Source organism: Tachysurus vachellii, chromosome 15 (assembly GCF_030014155.1).
Source record: "Tachysurus vachellii isolate PV-2020 chromosome 15, HZAU_Pvac_v1, whole genome shotgun sequence".
Lineage (NCBI taxonomy): Eukaryota > Metazoa > Chordata > Actinopteri > Siluriformes > Bagridae > Tachysurus > Tachysurus vachellii.
This window is the reverse complement of record NC_083474.1, coordinates 2,244,010-2,265,563: the sequence shown is the minus strand read 5'-3', so window position 1 is coordinate 2,265,563 and position 21,554 is coordinate 2,244,010. Positions and strand designations below refer to the sequence as shown.

The 21,554-nt window shown below is 38.2% G+C and overlaps 2 protein-coding genes across 3 annotated transcripts in view; one reads left to right on the top strand and one right to left on the bottom strand.

Annotated features, from left to right (window-relative positions):
* Nucleotides 1-2,420, top strand: part of efhd1 (EF-hand domain family, member D1) — a 5,823-nt gene extending 3,403 nt beyond the window's left edge. Inside the window, exons 2-4 of the mRNA XM_060887924.1 lie at nucleotides 1-97; nucleotides 1,488-1,622; nucleotides 1,764-2,420. The exon at nucleotides 1-97 is cut by the window's left edge and continues 51 nt beyond it. Coding sequence (XP_060743907.1) covers nucleotides 1-97; nucleotides 1,488-1,622; nucleotides 1,764-1,898 — 367 coding nt within the window. The 3' untranslated portion in view covers nucleotides 1,899-2,420. The remainder of the gene's footprint in view (nucleotides 98-1,487; nucleotides 1,623-1,763) is intronic.
* A 580-nt stretch (nucleotides 2,421-3,000) lies between these two features.
* On the bottom strand, nucleotides 3,001-20,637 carry kcnj13 (potassium inwardly rectifying channel subfamily J member 13). 2 transcript variants are annotated; one of them, XM_060887922.1, is made up of 3 exons: nucleotides 20,479-20,637; nucleotides 6,792-7,297; nucleotides 3,001-5,932 (listed from the first exon to the last, which is right to left on the bottom strand). In XM_060887922.1, the coding sequence occupies exons 2-3, from the start codon at nucleotides 7,258-7,260 to the stop codon at nucleotides 5,334-5,336; spliced, it is 1,068 nt and encodes a 355-aa protein (XP_060743905.1). In that variant the 5' UTR covers nucleotides 7,261-7,297; nucleotides 20,479-20,637; the 3' UTR covers nucleotides 3,001-5,333. The 2 variants fall into 2 exon arrangements, with proteins under 2 accessions (XP_060743905.1, XP_060743906.1); XM_060887923.1 differs by lacking the exon at nucleotides 20,479-20,637 and adding an exon at nucleotides 11,699-11,799.
* Nucleotides 20,638-21,554: the final 917 nt, after the last annotated feature.

The window sequence follows — 21,554 nt, the reverse complement described above, 5'->3', positions numbered from 1 at the left end:
GATGGAGAAGCTCGGTGCTCCTCAGACTCACATCGGCCTGAAGAACATGATCCGTGAGGTGGACGAAGACTATGACGGCAAGCTCAGCTATCGAGAGGTAGGGGGGTGTGATTAGGCTTTAGCAACTGTTTGTAGAAAATCTATGGGAGTCTGAATTAGATTCAAATTCAAATCGATTCCTTCCGCTTGGTTTAGATGAACAGTGCATGTTATTAAATGAACTGAAGCTAAAAGCGATAAGTGAAGGGATATCGATGACTAAATGTCTTTGTAAAATCAAAATAATTGGTTAGATATTTATTTAAATTAGTTTAAAATGCTAATTTTTCATTATAATGTCCCTCCAAATCTCTAGTACTTATGGCTCAAAATTGTAGCTCACTTTAGCAGCTGGAATCTACAAAACAACTACAGCAGCAGGTTTGATTCACTTGAGTCGATTTAGAGCTGAGATTTTTTTCTCACTGCAAATGATTCGCACTAGAGAGTCGACTCTGAAAGAGGGTTTCAGCTGTCTACTGAGGAGGTTGAGCACACCGAGGTTCAGTTCAAGCAGATGCTGAGTGAGAGAGAGAGTGTGTGTGTGCGCGCGCGTGAGAGAGCGTGTGTGTGTGTGTGCGCGCATTAGAGAGCGTGTGTGTGTGTGCGCGCGTGAGAGAGCGTGTGTGTGTGTGTGTGTGTGTGTGTGCGCGCGTGAGAGAGCGTGTGTGTGTGTGCGCGCGTGAGAGAGCGTGTGTGTGTGTGCGCGCGTGAGAGAGCGTGTGTGTGTGTGTGCGCGCGTGAGAGAGGGTGTGTGTGTGCGCGCGTGAGAGAGGGTGTGTGTGTGTGTGTGCGCGCGCGCGTGAGAGAGTGTGTGCGCACGTGAGAAATTTAGCTGATGATTCAAAGCATATTTTGGGGGTCACCAGGTAACACTCAGCCCTGAACACACACACACGCACACACAGACACTTAGACAGGTGATAAGGGCAGCTGTGTGTGGAAAACAGTGGCTCTGTTGTGTGTCGGTCTCCGCTCAGTTTCTCCAGTGACTGAGGCATTCCATATGGATAAGATTACACACACACACACACACACACACACACACACACACAGTGTCTCTCTCTTTTTATCTAAGATCACCATGAAATCAGCATTCACATTTAAGCTGGCTCGTTTGGCCCAATTCTCCTCTCACTGTCTGTCTGATTATTTACGGTCATCTGAGTTCAATAAGAAATAAAACATAAAACCTTTTCATTTTTTCAAGTCCTTTATCCTGAAGATTCTTCCATGGTTTGTAAAAGTTAATTATAACCTTACCTCTGACACCAGAGACTCCATCCATGAATGCGTAAATGACAACACGTTTATTTATTTAGAGCGATTCATTAGGCTTAGCGTGTGATTCACAGCAACGGATCAATGAATCAACACCAGTCTCCATCAATATGAAATTAGAGTCCATATGAAAATAACCAGATAAACAAAGCAAATCTCTCTCTCAGTTTCTCCTGATCTTTAGGAGAGCCGCGGCAGGGGAGCTGCAGGATGATGACCCTCTTATGGCACTGGCTCGTCTCTCAGAGATCAATGTGTCCAATGAAGGCGTGAAGGGAGCATGTGACTTCTTTGAGGCCAAGGTGTGTGTGCGTGTGTGTGTTTGTGTGTCTCCATCAAATGGCAGTTTTCGGGAGTGCATATATACGTGTGGACAGACACATAAGGGTATATAGTTTGTTATATTGTGTGTGTGTGTGTGTGTGTGTGTTTGTGTATTACAGGCTCAGGTGCTGTCAGTACGTAGTAAGTTTGAGGCAGAACTCCGGGAGGAAAAAGAGGAGAAGCAGAGGATGGAGGAGGAGAGGAAACAACGACGGGCTGCTTTTAAAGAGCTGCAATCTGCGTTCTGCTCCTGAACGCACACACGCGCACACACGCACACACACACAGTGTACCTCCTACTGATGAATACAGAAGCACAGCTGTAAAGCCTCACTGTAACAGTAGCTAAAGTAGCTCACACATTCACACGCTCACACACACACACACACACACACACACACACACTCACACTCACTCACAGCTTTAACCGTGTGTGCTTCCTATTTTACTCCGACTAGCTCTATTTTTTGAAAGAATGTTTAAGAGAATACTTTAGTAAATAACACTAACGAATAATAAATACATAAATAAATATATACACAGAGATGTAAATTATGAATATTTAAGTGAGCTGCATGATGAACGACATGACATCAGGTTTAGAAATGAAGGGAAATTTGTGGTCACTATGATTTTTTTAATTTTTTTTTTTTCAGAATTTTTTTAAAATCATCTTTCTTATTGTAACTTATTTTTTAATCTTAATTTTAATGTGCTTTTTTACATTAGCATATGTGTCGAATTCCATTAATAATAAATATAATAATATAAATGCACCAGAATAAGGGATTTATTTTAACGATCACACACACTCCTCCTGAACACACACACTCCTCCTGAACACACAAACGCACGCACGCACACACTCCTCCTGAACACACACAAACGCACGCACGCACACACACTCCTCCTGAACACACACACACACACTCCTCCTGAAAAAAAAAAAACACACACACACTAACCACCACAACTACACTATTTTTTTTAAATGTTACATGTTTCGGTGGGTGGAGCTTTGTGTATATTGGCGGAAATGTGGGCGGGCTTAATTAGTACAAAAAAGCCCCACCCCTTTAGAACCTATTATTAGAGACCTATTTCTCCACTAAAACACTTTTAACAGTAATTGTGCCACAAGGTGTCAGTAGTGAGCCGAATAATATGTCCCGTATGTACCGTATATAATAACTTTAATTATTGACATAAATTATTATTATTTATTATTACACAAAATTAAAATGTGGGTAAATAAAGCAAATATTGCAGTGTAGCAAATTTATAATATCACCTGATCCTGTCTGATGGGTCAAGGAACAAAATAGATACCATACATATTAAGGTATTATTTTCAGACAAAAACTGACACTTGTACAGATCACACTTGGCTAGCATAATGTATCATGACACACAGTTAATTGTGTGTAACTTTTAGATCGTATGATTAGAAACACGACTCAAAATACGATAAAACTATATTATGGTATTATGGAAAGCCAATGAGGTCTGAGAGTAGGAAGATTTACTCTCCGTTTTTGTCTGATGAACGGTGGTATGTGATGTATTATGGGAGGCCACTGAGGCCAGACATTCGTGACATTGTTTGGAAACATTATACTAAGCTGACATGGATGAAGATGATGCCACATGACCAAATATGCTACGTATATAAGTACAAATATCTTTGTGGTGTCTTATGGACATCGAATGGGAACAAAATCAAATATTACAGTTCCATTTTACATTTGGTGTTAATACAAATAAAGCAAAAAGTTATGAAAATGATTTTTTAAGAATATTATTTTAATTCATCTTTCTTGTTATATGTTACAAAATGATGGTAATTCTTTCACAGGTCACAGGCCCTTCCACACAGTTTAATGTACAAACAGTAGTCAGTGTTTAAAAATGTCTCTTAGGGATCATAAAGTTTTACACACAAAACCAATACTGAAATAAAATGATCTGATTTCTGATTTACAGTATATATTAGATTGATTATTTAAAAAGGAAAACAATAACTAACGATTTACCTCTGCTCATAAAAATCCTTCAGAGCAAAGACTCAGAGAAGATAAGTACTTTAATAATGCAGATTTTTATCTAGGTTTTAATAGGAATGTAAAAACTGTAATATACAGTGTGCGACTATCAGTATAATCATGCAGATCTATGTGCGAATTCGATCGATTGCTCGTCCTTCATGTGGGAAAATAAAAATATCTTGTGACAAAAAAAAAATCTTTCCAGGCTTTGCCACTTGATAAAATGGGATTTTTAAAAAGAATTGACTACAATGTTCTTAGCTTATATGTTAATATTTCTGTACATTAACACTTTTGGATTCATTCATTCATTTTCTACCGCTTATCCGAACTACCTCGGGTTACGGGGAGCCTGTGCCTATCTCAGGCGTCATCGGGCATCAAGGCAGGATACACCCTGGACAGAGTGCCAACCCATCGCAGGGCAAGCACACACTCCCATTCACTCAATCACACACTGCAATTTACCAGAGATGGCAATCAACCTACCATGCAGGAAACCCCCGAGGCACGGGGAGAACATGCAAACTTCACACACACAAGGCGGAGGCGGGAATCGAACCCCCAACCCTGGAGGTGTGAGGCGAACGTGCTAACCACTAAGCCACCATGCCCCCCTACTTTTGGATTGTCTATACTTATTTCTTTTTTGGAAGACTTTAAATAATTACTCAGAACAAAATATGTTGCTTATGTTTTGTTCAAATTTCACAGAAAACAAACAAATGCGTTCCCATTCCCTCAAGTGGCTAGCTAGTCTGCCTGTTTCCAAGCTTTAATATTTGAATGCTGTTTTGCTAATTTGTACCACAATCACCTGGCACATTGATGCTTATTTATTAGCCTGTAAGCAGTAGTATTGTTTAGCTATCAGCAGCGTACTCTAAAATCATCACTTAATAATTGTTAATTCTCAAAACTTCACACAAATGTTCATCCCCGTTTCTTGCTGTTCCTTTGTTTTCAAGTCCGGATGGTGTGATTCAGATTCAGAAGAACAATGTTGTTCAAATTCAGTCCTTGAAGGTGAAAGATATGAGTTTTTTCTATTCTGAATCTCGATTTCATGAAGGAGCTTATTTTCAATGTTGACCTGGGCATTTCAGAGAAGGGAAAACACAAAATGTTAAAGTTTTTAGCTGAAGCCCAGGAGTAGATCTGAGGCATCACTCTGGACTGTGGTGTTGAAATAAAAAGCTAGTGGTTTTGCAGTGTATCATAATCACAGTGATTGTTATTTAGAAAAAACAATCATGAAAAGCTGTAAATGGTTGGCTACATAGGATTTAGCTTGTATTTAAGCTTGCTGGTTGCTTCCATACTCCAGCATGATTTGCATCCTCATAGCAATTTTGTGTCTATCAATTAGCACAGAATTACTCTACTGAGTGAAATAATAATATTTGTTTTTCAAATGATGTTTTGAAATGTTATTAAAAGCCAATCAGATATTATCTAGTGATTAACAACTAGACAGGTACTAGCTAGTGATTAGCATGTGACCAATTTCTATGTAGTGATTAGCATTAATGGAATAAAATGTAAAAGTTATCTGAAAGTTGTTCTCAAGTGAAATGTACTTTTATGTGCACAGAGTGGACGAGGAAAAATGTAGGACACACACACACAAACACTCACACACAGCTATTCCATTGCATCGTTACCGTCTCCATTGACCTGTACCACACACTCCTTGTCCCGAGAGTTGCTGTAATTGTTGGGTCCCATAAGTGGGCATATGTGCGTGTCGAAATAGCGCATGGCCTGAGTGCTGTTTCGCCATTCTTCATGCAGGACAGCCTTGGTGAAACGGCGGCCATATTGGATCTCATCAGCCAAGTAGGACGTCCTCTTTTGGTAGGCGGATCCAGTGCCCTCTTGGGAAGCGGAAAGAAACACCACTAGCTCGAACTGCGACTGGCCTGAAGGGGACATGGCACGATTCACGGGGCTGTCTGGGGTCAAGGGGTGAAGAAAGGTCAAAGGTGAAAGGAAGAGGGGGCAGGGCCTCGAGCCCAAGCCATCCAACAGGAAATCCAGGGAGGTTTGGCGGATTGTGTGGTCGACCTGTTCCTCATACAGCACAGCACTCACACACACGTCAACCAGCGGCCTTGAGAGCAGGTTGCACACACGAAACATTAGACAACGCTGATCTTCAACCTCACACACCACGGCTTTAGGGCTGAACAAGATTCCACTGCAGCGCTTCTGTGGACGGGAGAATTTAGCCACAAATGCACCTGAGAGAGAGAGAGAGAGAGAGAGAGAGAGAGAGAGAGAGAGAGAGAGAGAGAGAGAGAGGAAAACAAAGAAAACAGGGAATAATTAAGTTTTTAAATCTAAATTTCACAAGGATCACCTTTTCTACCAAGCAATCACATGGTGCACTTAACATCTACTGAACACCAGTTTTGCAGGCAGAGATGTGTTTAAGATCTAGATCTGAGGTGAACCGCCAGACTGGTTTGAGCTACGGTAAAGAACTTGAATTGTAAATGAACAAAATTTCCCCAAATTTATTATAAGTTATTATCTAGCGATATAGAATTTAAAATATTTGATCATTATTCAATGATCTGGAATCCTAATGTCGACAGACCCAATGTTTACAATCTAAAGTCTACACATTAGCTATACATATTACTAGAAGTTTTAAATTGATAAATAATCAAAATTATTGTCAGTGACAATAGTTAAAAGAGCCAAAGAAAAGTAATTAAAATGAATGAATCATCTAATCAACCAAACACATTAATAAATTAAATAAAACAATAATTATAGTATTGTTCTAGACTTAGTTAAAGATCTATGGTCAAATTATAGTGAGTTGAAGTTATTAACGTATTTCTATTTTTATTGTATAACATATTTATAAGACAGATTTTGTATTTTGGGACAAAAACAACACCACTTAAATACAAATGCATTAACTTTAATTCTGTCTAACCTAAATGTGATAAACAAAATGTTTATATTCAGAACTAGTTTACTGAATATAAATTATATAATTTTACTTTAATACTTACCTAAAAATTAGTCCTCGATGAAAAAATCTAAATGTTAATCTTGTTTTATAGAATATAATTTTTAAAAAAGTACCTGTGATGAAGGCCTCAAGCATGAGCCCCAGCAGCATCTGTAGGGCAAGAAGGGCGATAGCGGTGGGGCAGTCTGCATTAGGGTACATGGTCCCATATCCGATGGTCAACTGGGTCTCCAGGGCAAACGAGAAGGCTGCAGTGAATCCTGTGACATATTTGACGCATAGCGTATGCCCGGGTGGTGGGTTGTCATGGTCAACATCCAAATCACCATTGGCACGTGCCAAGACATACCACAGTACAGCAAAGAGAAGCCAGTGGAGAAGGAAGGAACCACAAAATGCCAAAACGACCCAACGCCAACGCAGAGAAAGCCACGCCCCCCACATGTCCTTAAATGCCCCGACCCATGTTTCCCGTATACCGGAGGCAGGACTGCGCATAAGACTCCGCCCATCCTTGCTGACCAATCTCTGCTGCTGAGATTTGGTTTTCATTAGTGGTAATGATGAGCTGCTGCTTGCCATGCCAAAAGGGAGGGTAGGGGGTGATGAAGATTTGGACCTGAAAAAATGCAAGAAGATAAGGTCAACATATAAGCCTAATTCTTTTTAAAATTCTTCTTTTGAACTGAAGGGGGCAATCAAGATACATCTCTGAACACAAAAATGTATATTTCTTCAAATATACTTGGTTACAGTTAGGGATGTACCAATACCATTTTTTCTCTTCCGATCCGATTCCGATACCAGCGTTTGCCGGTATCGACCGATACCGATCCGATATCTGTGTTCTTTTCTACCTTTAAAACTAAAGAATTGTAACCAACTCGATTAGTTATTAAGATTTTTTGTTTCTGGTAAAGAAATACAAAAATGTCCATATTACTGGATGATAAATGAAAACAAAGGAAACCTTAAAAAAGCAATAATGCAGCAGCAAACAGTACTTTTAACAGTTAGTGGTATAACAATCTAAACCATATATACTGCAATTATTAAATTAAATTATTTTCTGAAGGCAATATTTTAAAGTGAATCTTATATTAGAACTTTTGAAACACAACGCAAAATGTATTACACATTGCATAAACCTTGCACCCAAATGAGCGACATGTTTAACGCGCTGAGGTAAATGGAAAGGGCGCCTGCTAAACTTGCCTGTAATGTGCAGGCGGTTGTGCAACATATTTCCCATAAATTTATTATATTTATTTTCATTCATGCAATTTAATATATAAGTGTATTTTTCTTATAAGTTTAAGCAATAATCTATGATGTTTGCTGTTCATTAATAAACCACCACAGGCATGGGCATCGGAAGCAAATAAAAAGTGGGCGTGTCCTGTCCCACACACATATAACGGTTCCGACGCCCATGGATTTCAGGAAGCAGGAGCGTGGTCAATGCTGTAGGTAAAACTCGGAATGGAGTTAAATTTATTAGGGCATTCTTCAAGCAGAATGGATACGACTGGCGGCACACACACACACTCTGCACTCTGAAAAGTAATAAAAAAAAGACATATGCGCTGAATAGAGACGGTAAAAATGGGTGGGTCCAATATTATTGGTCTTAAAAAGTGGGTGGGTCCTGTCCCACGAACATATAATGGTTCCGACGCCTCTGACCATGGGTATCGGATTAGGATCGGTTACGCACCACCGATACCCGATCCACTCAAAATGCTTGGATCGGCGCCAATACCAATCCGATACAGTGGCACTTGTCACGGGGTGGGATAAATCAGGCAGTCAGTTTTTAAAGTGTTGGGTTGGAAATGGGGAAAATGGGCAAGCATAATGATCTGAGCGACTCTGACAAGGGACAAATTGTGATTTCTAGATGACTAGGTCAGAGCATCTGGTATTGTGGGTTGTTCCTTGCATGCAGTAGTTAGTACCTTCTAAAAGTGTTTCAAAAATGGACAACAGGTCAACCTGTGGACACGAATGCTAGGTAGACTGGTCCGATCCCACAGAACAGCTACTGTACAAACTGCTACAAATTGCAGAAAGTTAATGCTGGCTTTGATAAAAAGGAGACAGAACACACAGTGCAGAAACCTGCATGGCTGTAGAGCAGTCACAGTGCCAACGTTGACCTCTGACCATCATGGAAAGCACCTACTCAAGGTCTTTCAGTGATCATTAGGCTGCTCCTGCAGTGATTTGAGCAGTTCTTACCATTTGACAAAGACACCAGACTGTCAAGCTGCTTGTAAGAATGCTCTCGATAATACCTTGTAGGAGTTCAGAAGGGCAGTCATGCCAAATTTCTTCAGGCTTCTCAGAAAGTACAGATATTGCTTTGACTTCCTTATTTGTTGTGTTGCATTGTAGGGCCAGGTGAGATCTTCGAATGGAAGACCTCTTCAGCTATTGTTGTTCTGGTACCACAGCAGGAGGCATGTGAAGAAAGTTTAAAGTTTAGGTCTTACACAGTCCTTACACACCTTGTGCTTACATTCCATATGGTAGAGGTGCGGTTGATGATTCGGTTTGACCGAGGTCTCCTGGTTACAAAGTCCAGGACTTAGCTTTTATACCAGGACTTGATGGAATTACTTGTAATTGAACTGAGCTGTAATCATTAAAACATACTCGCACACTAATTACTGAAATGTCTCTGGTGTTTGGTCTCAGGAGATAAATCAAAGAGACAGGAGACCTAAACACACCCTGACTTTGTCAGGATTGGCACAAATACGCTGAAAGCACATTCTCTATGACCCGGAACCTGCTCGATTTCACCAGGTTCTGCTGTGAGGTTTCACTTCCAATCATTTCTGCAACATTTCACGCCTACGGGAAAAAAACGCTCAGAGTATAATAACAAGCAGGACCCAGTATTCCGGTGTTCAGTGGTCGTGTGTCTGCATAAAGCTTTACATCTTAGATATATTAATAATAATAATTATGTAATATATTTTTACACTGTAACATTGTGCACATTACAACAGAGTGTAAATGATAAATGAAAGTCTGGGGGAAAAATTCTGAATCTAAACTGAGGGATGTTTTAGCCTAGTGGTTAAGGTGTTGAGGGTTGTGTGTTCGATTCCTACGTCCACCAAGCTGCCACTGTTGGGCCCCTGAGCAAGGCCCTTAACCCTCAATTGCTCAGTTGTATAAAAATGAGATAAAACGTAAGTCGCTCTGGATAAGGGCATGTGATAAATGCTGTAAATGTAAAATCTTGTGTAAGCAATAAGTCTTGTTCTGCTGCATTCTGTGAAATGTAGTTAATGCATGAAGGTTTATAACTAAAATTATTTACTTCTGAAAAGATGTGAGAGAGAGAGAGAAAGAGAGAGAACAAGAAAGAGAGAAAGAGAGCTGCTGTACTTGGAAGGTAATTTAATTAGTGATGTTTTACAATATTGTGTGTGTGTGTGTGTAAACTTTAATCCCTTTTCTCTAAATTATTTGGGACATTGGAGTGAAACATTGCAGAAATGATTTGTACTGAAAGCTGTGTTTATCTAAAAGATTGGAGTGAGACAGGAATTGAGATAGGAGTGTAGGATTGTAGAATTGAGGATAGTGAGACAGGAACACAGTGAACAGACAGACAGAGAGACAGACAGAAAAGTTTCTCTGTGTATGTTTGTGTGAATGTGTGTGTGTGTGTGAAGGTCTAAACATCATGTGAAGATCCCATGATAATCTTATGGAGTCAATAACTCTGGTGGTGTGTGTGTGTGTGTGTGTGCAACTGCATAATTACACACACACACACACACACACACACACACACACATACTGCACAATTATACACCCTGACTTGAAGACACACACACATATGCACTGCAGAATTATACACACTGACCTTAACACATACACACACACACTGCAGAATTATACCCAATGACCTGAACAGACACACATGTGCGTGAACACACACACAATTTACACACACATACATACACAATTCACAGTTATACACACTGCACTATAAAAGGTAACCAGTATTATATTGAAATTATGACATGTGTCCACTTTCTTTCTGAGGACTTTCCATCCATCTCATCTGTTCTTTGATCTGTTCTTTGTTATTCTCTCTCTCTCTCTCTCTCTCTCTCTCTCTCTCTCTCTCTCTCTCTATCTCTCTCTCTCACACACACACACACACACACACACACACACACACACACACACACACACACACACACACAAAATGCCCATGATGCCCCGAGGGCGAGGAACAGAGAGATGAGACTGCTGAGAGGAGCACGCAGGTGTGTGTGTGTATGTGTGTGTGTCTCATGTACAGTGTATAAACTTCATGTGATGCACTAGCTGCAGCTTTACAGAGGATCACTCTCTCTGTTTCTGTCTTCCCATCTTCCCTCTTCCTCTTCTTCCTTTTGTTCCCTAATTTACTTTCTTACCTTTCTTCCCATCTTCCCCTAACTTAATCCCCTCACTGGTGCTCCCCTTCATTCTCTTTTTTCTTTCTTACACCTTTTATTTACATTTCGTGCATCTTTCTGTCTTTCCTGTTTCATTTCTTGCTTCTCTCTTTCTTTATCTCTCTGTCTTTTTTCCTTCCCCCCTCCGTGTCTCTTTAAATTCACTCGTTCTCTTACTCTGCATTTCTATGTCCTCTTTTTTCTTCTCCATTCTTTTACCTTTCTCTTTTTTTGCCCTTTCTCAATGGCAGGCTTTCTTTCTCTTCACTTCTCTGCTGTTCTCTGTCTTCCCTTCCTTTCTTTCTTTCACATCATTTCCCATTTCTCTCTCTCTCTCTCTCTCTCTCTCTCTGCTCTTACAGTAGCATTCGATCTGTCAGTGCTGATTAATCACACACTTCATTCATACATCTAAAAAATCATTTTAAACTTCAATCAATAAGGTTTGAAAAATATTCTAGAAACAAATAGATTATGTTCTATTATGATCAATAAATAAATAAATGAATGAATAAATAAATAAATAAATAAATAAATAAATAAATAAATACCTTTAGTATGCTGGAGTGTTTTGAGAATGCAGACACACACACACACACACACACACACACACACACACACACACACATACATGCTCTGGTCCCTCAGTCCTCTCTGTCCTCTTTATATATGGATGTAACTCTGTAACTCCGAGTATCAAACAATCAAAGCACTATTTAACAAATCCGCTCGTTCTCATTGGATGAAACCCAATGTGAAACTCCGCCCCCTTTCACCCCACTAAATGGAAAAGAAATAAGTGTTAAAATCTGTCACTTTTGTGTCACCTAAACACAGAAGAGAGGATGTTAGTCTGCAGAACGTCTCCATCTGAATGAACTGTTTAGAGGGAGCCTAACACACACACCACACACACACACACACAAACCGTGTGTATCCGGTGCTGTTTGTGTGTGCACTGAGAATACCAATGCTGGCTCTTTATGTGTATATGTGTGGGTGTGAGTGTGTGTGGATTTGTGTGAGGCTCAGTGTAACTCGGTATGTGTGACTCAGCAAGTCTGCAAAGTTACTTTATGCAAGATGCACACAAATGCATGCACACACTCGTTGCACTCGTTGGTACGTCAAAATTCCGCAAACCACAATTTATTTTTTTTGAAAAAGGACACACAAATTAATTCACTACAATGTTTTAAAGTAGTTTGTAAATAAAACTATACGTCATTGAGTATGTTTATATTCCAAATTTTAAAATTTATGCAGCAATTTTCATTCACAGTTTTAAACATTAACAATTATCTTAATGATTCCTTCACTACTCTAATGTTTTGAGGGAGTGGAGCCTATTGGACGAATGTTTAATAATGGGGCGGGGCTTCGTAATATATCTCGTAATTCGTAATATAAATCTGTACGCTTCTAATTTATATACTCACGCAAACACAACCAGCACTCATGCAGCTGGTTCGTCAAAGCCATGCCCAGTGAATTACTAATAAACAATAAACAATTAGCCTTGATGTTCTGTTGGTGATTATGAACAAAATTGCTAATAATTAGGATTTGTTGTTCACTTGTAGAAAAAACGATTGATGTTGCTGTGGCTTTTATTGTTTTCAAAATTTAATAGTTTTTGTTTTTAAGTGGAAAACTACTTCGCAAAAGCACAGGATTCTTCTCTGCAGTCGTTTAAAAAAAAAATTGCGAGCTTCACGAAATATCACAAAGTTTATTTGGTTTTGCGTGAATTTTTGAAGGGACTGATATTTTAAATAGTAATAAAATCTACTGTTGTACTCTAACGAGTACATCATACAGATCAACATTTATCGCACCACAACAAAGCTAATTATTATCCATTATAGCTACGTTTAAAGGTTTAGAACCTCTGCGAAACAAGCAGGTTTCTGTTCTCACGCACGTCGTAGCAGCTACAAGCGGTCTTTCCCTCACTTTCCATCGCTTGAAGATTTACAGCTTTGCGTCCTTTTACAGAAACCCTCACAAATTTTTAAATTGTTACTATGAAAACGTGAGTGCTAGTCATCAGCCGCTGCTTATTGAAGAACAAGAAAAACCTTCTGACTAATTATAGATTAAATCACTGAAGCGAAGTGCAGTGGAAGGAAGTGTTCAGTTCATTATTTTCTTGTGCAGTTAGACTTTTTGACGTCTGCCATGGTAAGTCCGGTGGGTCCTTCACAGTTTGATCCTGTCATCCCCCCCTTCCACTGTTTTCACAATTTGACCACTGTGTACAGCATTACGAGCGTGTTTGCTGACCCTGTTCCAGCTCTCGAATATTTGCTAAGCATGTCGTTGAGTTGCAGAACTTCTTGTGTGTTCCTGAACAATTGCTGCTTGCACTCGACCGTTCTCAAACCAGGTTTCTGAGTCCCTCTTGCAGGGCCTGCGGAGGCGAGCCGAGAGTGACGGATGGAAAAAAAGGGTAGAAAAAAAAAGAACGAGTGAAACGACTGACCCTGCTCCTCGGCATCTGTCAGACACACGCAGCTGAGCTAATGTTTACCCGGGCTGCCTGCTGGGCCATACAGCATGGAACTCGCTTAGCGTGGAAAAATCACGCCAAAATGGACTCATGTAAATCCGTAGGCCTCTGATGCATGATGACGGACAAGTATCATGTTATATTTTAGAATTTTTGATTCAATGTTATGATAAACGATGAGCCAAATTCTCAAATCTGTCATTTCAGTAGGTGTTGATTTAATTTTCTATAAAAGCAGCCCACAGATTTATATTTAGTTTCTGTAGCACTTACTGTATATGATGGACATAATCTAAATCTAATAATAAACACATTTACATAATAGTTGTGATTCTTGCCAGTGAAACACTAAGTTTACTCTCACTGGTGTTTCTGTGTGATATGAAACTTTTTTGTCTTTCTTCTGCAGATGTCCTACAAGGTTAATTATAAGTATAAATGGATGAAAGTGCAATGTGTCATTCAGTGACCAACTGTGATCACTTATAAATTCCCCAAGAGGGAAAATAAGAGAAAAAATGTTTTGCTTTTAACTTTATTAAATGTTATCTAAAGGTGTGTGTGTGTGTGTGTGTGTGTGTGTGTGTGTGTGTGTGTGTGTGTGTGTGTGTATGTGTGTGTGTGTTGTTTAGTCACCAATTCACTATTATGGCTGTTGCTCTGAGTGTAAATGGAAACTTTGGGCTGCAGGTGTCTATTTGACTTGGCTGTGTGTAGTTTTGTGTGTGTGTGTTTTGTTCCAGTATTGGTTTTAAATTCTCATTTACTTAGCTACAAATTCAAGTTACTGTAGCATATATTACACGCATGCATGAACACACACACGCGCACACACACAAACACACACACAAAGTGGTCATTGTCTTTCAGCAGACCATGTGAGTGTCATACACACACATGCACATATACAGAATGTATGCCTTAGGGATCGGTGGTTTGTCTTAGATTGTGTGTGTGTTTGTGTGTGTTTATATATATTGATGGACCAAATGTCCCAATAAAGATTTTTCAGTTTTGACCGTATGCAAACTTTTATTAAAAGAAAATAAATAAAACGTAGAGATGTTACAGTTCAGGTAAGATTAAGGTGTAGCTCATGCGAGGAATCAGAAGGATAGTAAGTCAAATGTGTGTGTGTGTGTGTGTGTGTGTGTGTGTATAGAAATTCTCACTTGGCCAGAGGAAAGAAATTTCCTCATGACTGAACTGACCACACACACACACACACACACACACACACACACACCAGAATATATTACACTTAAAAGAAATGTACAATTACAATCTGTACTATGATGATTTCTGCCTTATTTAATTGCTGTAAATATTTATTTATTTATTTATTTATTTATTTATTTATTTATTTATTTATTTATTATTGTTATAACAGTATTGTGCAAAGAAAATGACCTTGTGCCACCTTTTTTTCTAAATCATTTTTGCACTAAATTAAAAAAAAAACATTCTATCTGTTCAAACGCTAATATCAAAATTCAAACTTTTATTTATTTATTTATTTATTTATTTATTTATTTATTTCCATTTTCCAGTTGTTTCCAGTTCACACTATTCCTGAGAGATCTGCATTATATTAGAACGCTTAAATTTAAAGTTTTATATCTTATCACAGTCTGTGAGATGGATATGAGATCGATATCAATGTAAGAGAATGACCGAATATACAATATGTCTTTCCTGTAGGATATTTAGGCTGCTGCTGCAGCTGATGATGATGTATGTGTTCATTATGGAGGAACTGAAGAATCTAAATAAGACCCTTATATAATCTTGTATACATGGGAAACCTATGCCTGAATGAAGTGCAGTAAATATCTGGAGCTGTACTCTATGTAATCATATAGACCTACATCTAAACTTTTTTATTCTAAAAAATAAACTGTAGTGAATTTATACATTTAGGCAACAGATCAAACCTTTAGTCTAGATTTTCACCTTTAGTCTGAACAGTCGCTCCTGTAGTTGCCCGTTTAAACACACAATGGTGGTCAATACCGACTGACGGCTCTACCCTCTGATTTCTTAACCTATTTAATTTATCAAATGTGATTAGTTACTGTAGCTTAGGAAAGACAGCGTTCCCTACAAATCAGTAGATATGAAGGTGTTTTACAACTAAATGCAACAATTGGTTTTAGTCCTAAATCAATTCTTAATCAGATAGTGCTTAATGGGATTTAGTCCCTAATCAGATCAGTCAGTTTGTAAATTTCACCAGTAAAATCCTCATATCCTAAAGCTCTGACTCTATAAAATCTAAACACTGATTACATGACTAGCTCTAAAAATGTACACACTATTTAATAACGTTCACACTACAGTCCCGATTAACTGGTGAATCAATCGTCTCTCAACTTTAACTATTAAAATAATCGGATAATCAGGTGTGAACATAAGTTATATATTAAACACTGAACCTTCGGGAACAGATGACGCATGTTGGACTTCATTTGAGTTCCTTCAGTTCAAATGATTATTATGTATTGATGAAATATACATAATAAATGACTAGGAGACAAGAAGACGTACAGTTTGGTTCATTTGGTTCCAACAGTTCTCATAATGAAGTCTATTTTTGAATCGTTTCAGTTTTTAGTGGAGTAAATGAACACAATAATATCAAAATATCAAAACACAATAATATCTTGGCATTATTTATTGGCCAATAAATAATGCCAAGTTCAACTTGTGTTCTGTTTCTGCAAAAATAAGCAATGAAAATGCTCAAAATTTTCCAAAAACTAGCTAAAATTATGACTGTAAGAGTTTCTGACTACAAATAGTACTGATCAGCTTCAGTATTTAAAATGACATTACTATTTAGAATAATAACAGTACACACTTTATTTAATTCATCAACAATTTTGCCAAATTCAACACAGGTTTGGCACTGCAAAGCTTTGCATAAATAACAGCTCTTATAGGCGATTCGACTCATTCACAATAGGCACATGATTGAGAATGGCACACGCTTTTCCGCTTCATAAAGACTTTTTTCAGAATTTCTTACCATGAGAAGCATTTTGTCAAGATTACAGTTTATAATTCATTACAATTCCTATTTGTAATCATATAAAATCATATTTTATAACAAACAAAGCGTAAATGTTCAAATAAACACATTTGTACAGAAAGTTTAACCATATCAGTGATTTTTCTTCTTAACATTTCATTATCCTTTATTATTATTTGGCCACATGCAAAATCTCAAAGGGCTGTTTCTATGGAAACAATAACATAAACAAGCAAGCACATGAATATTACAGTAATTAAAAAAGGACTATATTAAGAACTACAAGAAGAACTAGAAGAAGAACTACAAGAACTAAAGCAAGAACTACAACAAGAACTACATCAAGAACTGCAACAAGAACTAAAGCAAGAAATACATAAAGAACTGAAGCAAGAACTAAAGCAAGAACTGCATCAAGAACTACATCAAGAACTAAAGCAAGAAATACAAGACAAGAACTGCATCAATAACTAAAACAAGAACTGCATCAAGAACTAAAACAAGAACTGCATCAAGAACTACATCAAGAACTACAACAACTAAAGCAAAAACTACATCAAGAACTACATCAAGAACTAAAGCAAGAAATACAAGACAAGAACTGCATCAATAACTAAAACAAGAACTGCATCAAGAACTAAAACAAGAACTGCATCAAGAACTACATCAAGAACTACAACAACTAAAGCAAAAACTACATCAAGAACTACATCAAGAACTACAACAACTAAAGCAAGAAATACAGCAAGAACTACATCAAGAACTACAACAATAACTAATCTTATATAAAACTTCCACAAAGTCAGAATTGAGCTTGTCGAGTGCAATTAGAATGTAGTGTGTTTAAGAAAAAATATTAGTATAATATTTTTGAATGTGTGTTTGTATATGTGTGTGTATGTGTGTGTGTGTGTGTGTGTGTGTGTGTGACACAACCGTCAGGGATGTGTCCTCTTCACACTGCTTTTCTTCCTCTATACTAATGACTGCACTTCAAGTGTCCAAACTGTTAAACTCCTGAAATTTGCAGATGATACTACACTCATCGGATTCATCCAAGATGGCGATGAGTCTGCATACCAGCAGGAGGTGAAACGTCTGGTGCTGTGGTGCAGTCAGAACAGCCTAGAGACCAAATACCCTCAAAACTGTGGAAATGATAGTGGACTTTAGGAAAGACCCCACAAGACTACTCCTAGATATCTACAATATCTAACAGCCCGGTGTCATCTGTGGAGACATTCAAGTTTCTGTGCACTAAAATTTCCCAAGACCTGAAATGGGAGTGCAACATAAACTCTATCATCAAAAAGGCCCAGCAGAGGATGTACTTACTGTATTACGTCAATTAAGGAAGTATGGTTTGCCACAGGAGCTGTTAATGCATTTCTACACTGCAGTCATTGAATCTGTCCTGTTCACATCCATCACCATCTGGTTTGGTGCAGCAACAAAACAGGACAGAAACAGATTGCAACGCACAGTAAAAACAGCAGAAAAAAATAATTGCCATCCCCCTGCCCACCCCCCAGGACTTGTACGACACAAGAACCAGAAACCGGGCAGGAAAAATCACTACTGACCCTTCGCACCATGGACACACAACCTCTTTCAGCTTCTCCCTTCTCTCAGGAGCTACAGAACTTTGCTTACTAAAACGCTGGACACAGGAACAGTTTGTTTCCCCAGACAATCACCCTGATCAACAACTCACCATAATTAATTATATTCACTGCTTCATATCTATAAGTACCGCATTATCATGACTGTCAGTCATCACATCATCCGTATACGTCACACACACTACCGCTGCTGTATATTGTACAAAAGCATAATATTGCACAATACTGTTATTTGCACTACAATGCACTTCTCACACTTTATGTATATAACTGATCAGTCATATATACTGTATTCATATTTAATACTCACACTGTCTGTATTGTCTCACATTGTCTGTATTGTCTTGTCTTGTATAGTATAGTGTTATTTATGTCTGTACTTTTGAGAGTCACAAACAGCTGGAACCAAATTCCTTGTGTTTGTCAACATCAACACACTTGGCCAATAAAATTGATAAAACCTGATGAATTCTGATTCTGATTCTAATTCTGATTAATTACATTAATCTTATGTCACATGTTCATATCTGTCATGTTTTTCTTTATGCAAAATATTTTCCTTTTTTTAAAATTTTTTTTGTCAATTTCAGAAATTCATAATTTCATAGATTTTTGCATGTGTGTGTGTGTGTGTGTTTTTTTAGTTTCTGTTTACATTATTGATGTTTCCTCCACCGTATTTCCTCCAGACTATATTTAGCTAGTGCACGTCATTATTTTGGTTCACATTCAACCTCACATTCAACACCTGAGCGAACTGCGAGGGGGAAAACCGTCAAATCACACACTATTATATATTAAATATAAATAGACTTAATACTTTACGTGATATGTAACTAAACACACATGTGCTTCTTAAAAACAAACAAACAAAAAAAACAAACTAACTAACAAAATAAACCCAATTGAACTTGTTCCAGGTTAAAAGGTGGATGCTGGATTTAGGATACAAACTCAGACAGACTTCATTCATTCACTACCGCTCAGGCGTCATAGGGCATCAGGATACACCCTGGACGGAGTGCCAACCCATCGCAGGGCACACACACACACTCTCATTTACTCACGCAATCACACACTACGGACAATTTTCCAGAGATGCCAATCAACCTACCATGCATGTCTTTGGACCGGGGGAGGAAACCGGAGTACCCGGAGGAAACCCCCGAGGCACGGGGAGAACATGCAAACTCCACACACACAAGGTGGAGGCGGGAATCGAACCCCCAACCCTGGAGGTGTGAGGCAAACGTGCTAACCACTAAGCCACTGTGCCCTCCCAGACGGACTTCACATAACAATAATTTTCTAGAAAGTTCCAGAACGAGAACTAATCAGAATGTACCATTTCCTTTCAAGTGGGTTATAAAGTGTACTTATTTTTGTTATGATATCGATTCTTGATTTCTTCATGAAATCTTACATGAAGATTCTTATCATTTCACTATATTCTGAAATAAAAAACAAAACTTTTAACTTAATTTTCAATTTAACATTATGTTCAGTTTGTATATTAATGTCAACATTAAACTCCGCTGTGTAATATTTATAATCATTTCTATGTAAACTCCAGTGTGTAATATTTATAATCATTTAATCAAGTTCAGCTCCTGTGCTTTATTTATCACAGTAAATTATTACATTTTACTACACAATGTTTTCGAAAGCTAATATTCTACAAATCCAAACGTTTCATTTGTTCTTTAAGGGTTTGTTTCTTTTTTTTTTTTTTTTATGACTCCTACTTAAATTTCTATCTTTACTTCTTTTTAAACTTCTTTACTTTATTTTTATTTTTTTTTTATAAAAATGATGCACATTTTCTACTAGTCTATATTTTACAATATTGTAGTTTTCTTTTTTAAACTACACCTTATATTTTTACATTTAAGGACTCCAGCTTAAATAAATTTTCTTATTATTCTGTATACTTATTGTTTTTAACTTTTCTACAAAGTCAAACTTTATAACTTTATATTTACATTAAATGATGTATAAACTTTATATTAATTTTAGAACATACGCATTTCGTTTACATTTTTTTTTCCATTGTAATAGTTTACCTTCACTGATGTAAGTGTCTCAGGACGTCTCAGGAAGTTATATCTTTTTGGACATAACGACTCGTCCACAACTCTATAAGTGCAGAGATATGATGTCTCTCACCTCAATGGTCTCCTCTGGACGCTTGTCTCTCTTTTGTCCCACGAGTTGAAAGTCTAAACTTTTGTAAAATTGTAGGTCCAACTGTAACTCAGCGAGTCTTCCAAAAACTCTTCTGTACAGGACACAGGGAGCCTGAGATACCCTGATCAGCTCCTGAGCACACTCATACACTCATCTGACACACACATACACACACACACACACACAGAAGAACGCCAGCACAGCAGCCCATTGGTCACATTACTCAGCGTGTGGCCAATTAGTAGTGCTTGAGAAAGAGACAGAAACAGAAAGGAGAGAAACACCTAGAGGCTAAAAGTGTGTGTGTGTGTGTGTGTGTGCATGTGTGCGTGTGTGTGTGTGTGTGTGTGTGTGTGTGTGTGTGTGTGGGTGCGTGTGCGTGTGTGTCAAAGGGGACAGCTGTTGCTTGAAAGTCTTGGAATTTCAGTATTTGTTTTGTGTCTTCATGTTGTCCATCGTTGACAGACTGTGTTTTATGTGTGTGTGTGTGTGTGTGTGTGTGTGTGTGTGTTTGGCAGCTTAACCCACAAACCTTTCTGCATTATTTTATTAATTCATCTCTGATGTCACATTCTGTCTCAGGTTATGTAATATTACTCGTTTTGTGGAATCTGCACTTCGATTGGCTTCCCGGAATTCACACAGACCTCCAATTGGTCCGTGCTTCGGGGTCAGAGGTCATGTGTCTCTCAGAGGTCAAATCACCAGAGGAGAGAAAGAGAGAGAGAGCGAGAGAGAGAGAGAGAGAGAGAGAGAGAGAGAGGAAGTTTCACAATCAACAATCACAGGTCTCAGCTGGGTTTTTGTCATGGGTGAGAGCAAAAGGTCAGAGGTCACAGGATCGCCAAAACGTCAATCGAAATCTTCACGTTTTCATCGATGTCTTTGAGGAACAATATTCTATACTGAGTCTATACAATTCTACTCAAATTAGCTTTTGCTGTTCACAAATTGTTCTTTTTAAATCTTCCGAAAAATTGTGTCTCCAGAGTGAAACGAAACACTTTGGCATCATATCCATGGTGTATCTTTGCAGACAGAAAACAATACAAATA

Coding starts and splice junctions, on each gene's coding strand:
- kcnj13 (XM_060887922.1), bottom strand. CDS start 7,260: ATGGCAAGCAGCAGCTCATCATTACCACTAATGAAAACCAAATCTCAG. Junction 5,933..6,791: donor GCTTGAGGCCTTCATCACAG/GTACTTTTTTAA, acceptor TCTCTCTCTCAG/GTGCATTTGTGGCTAAATTC.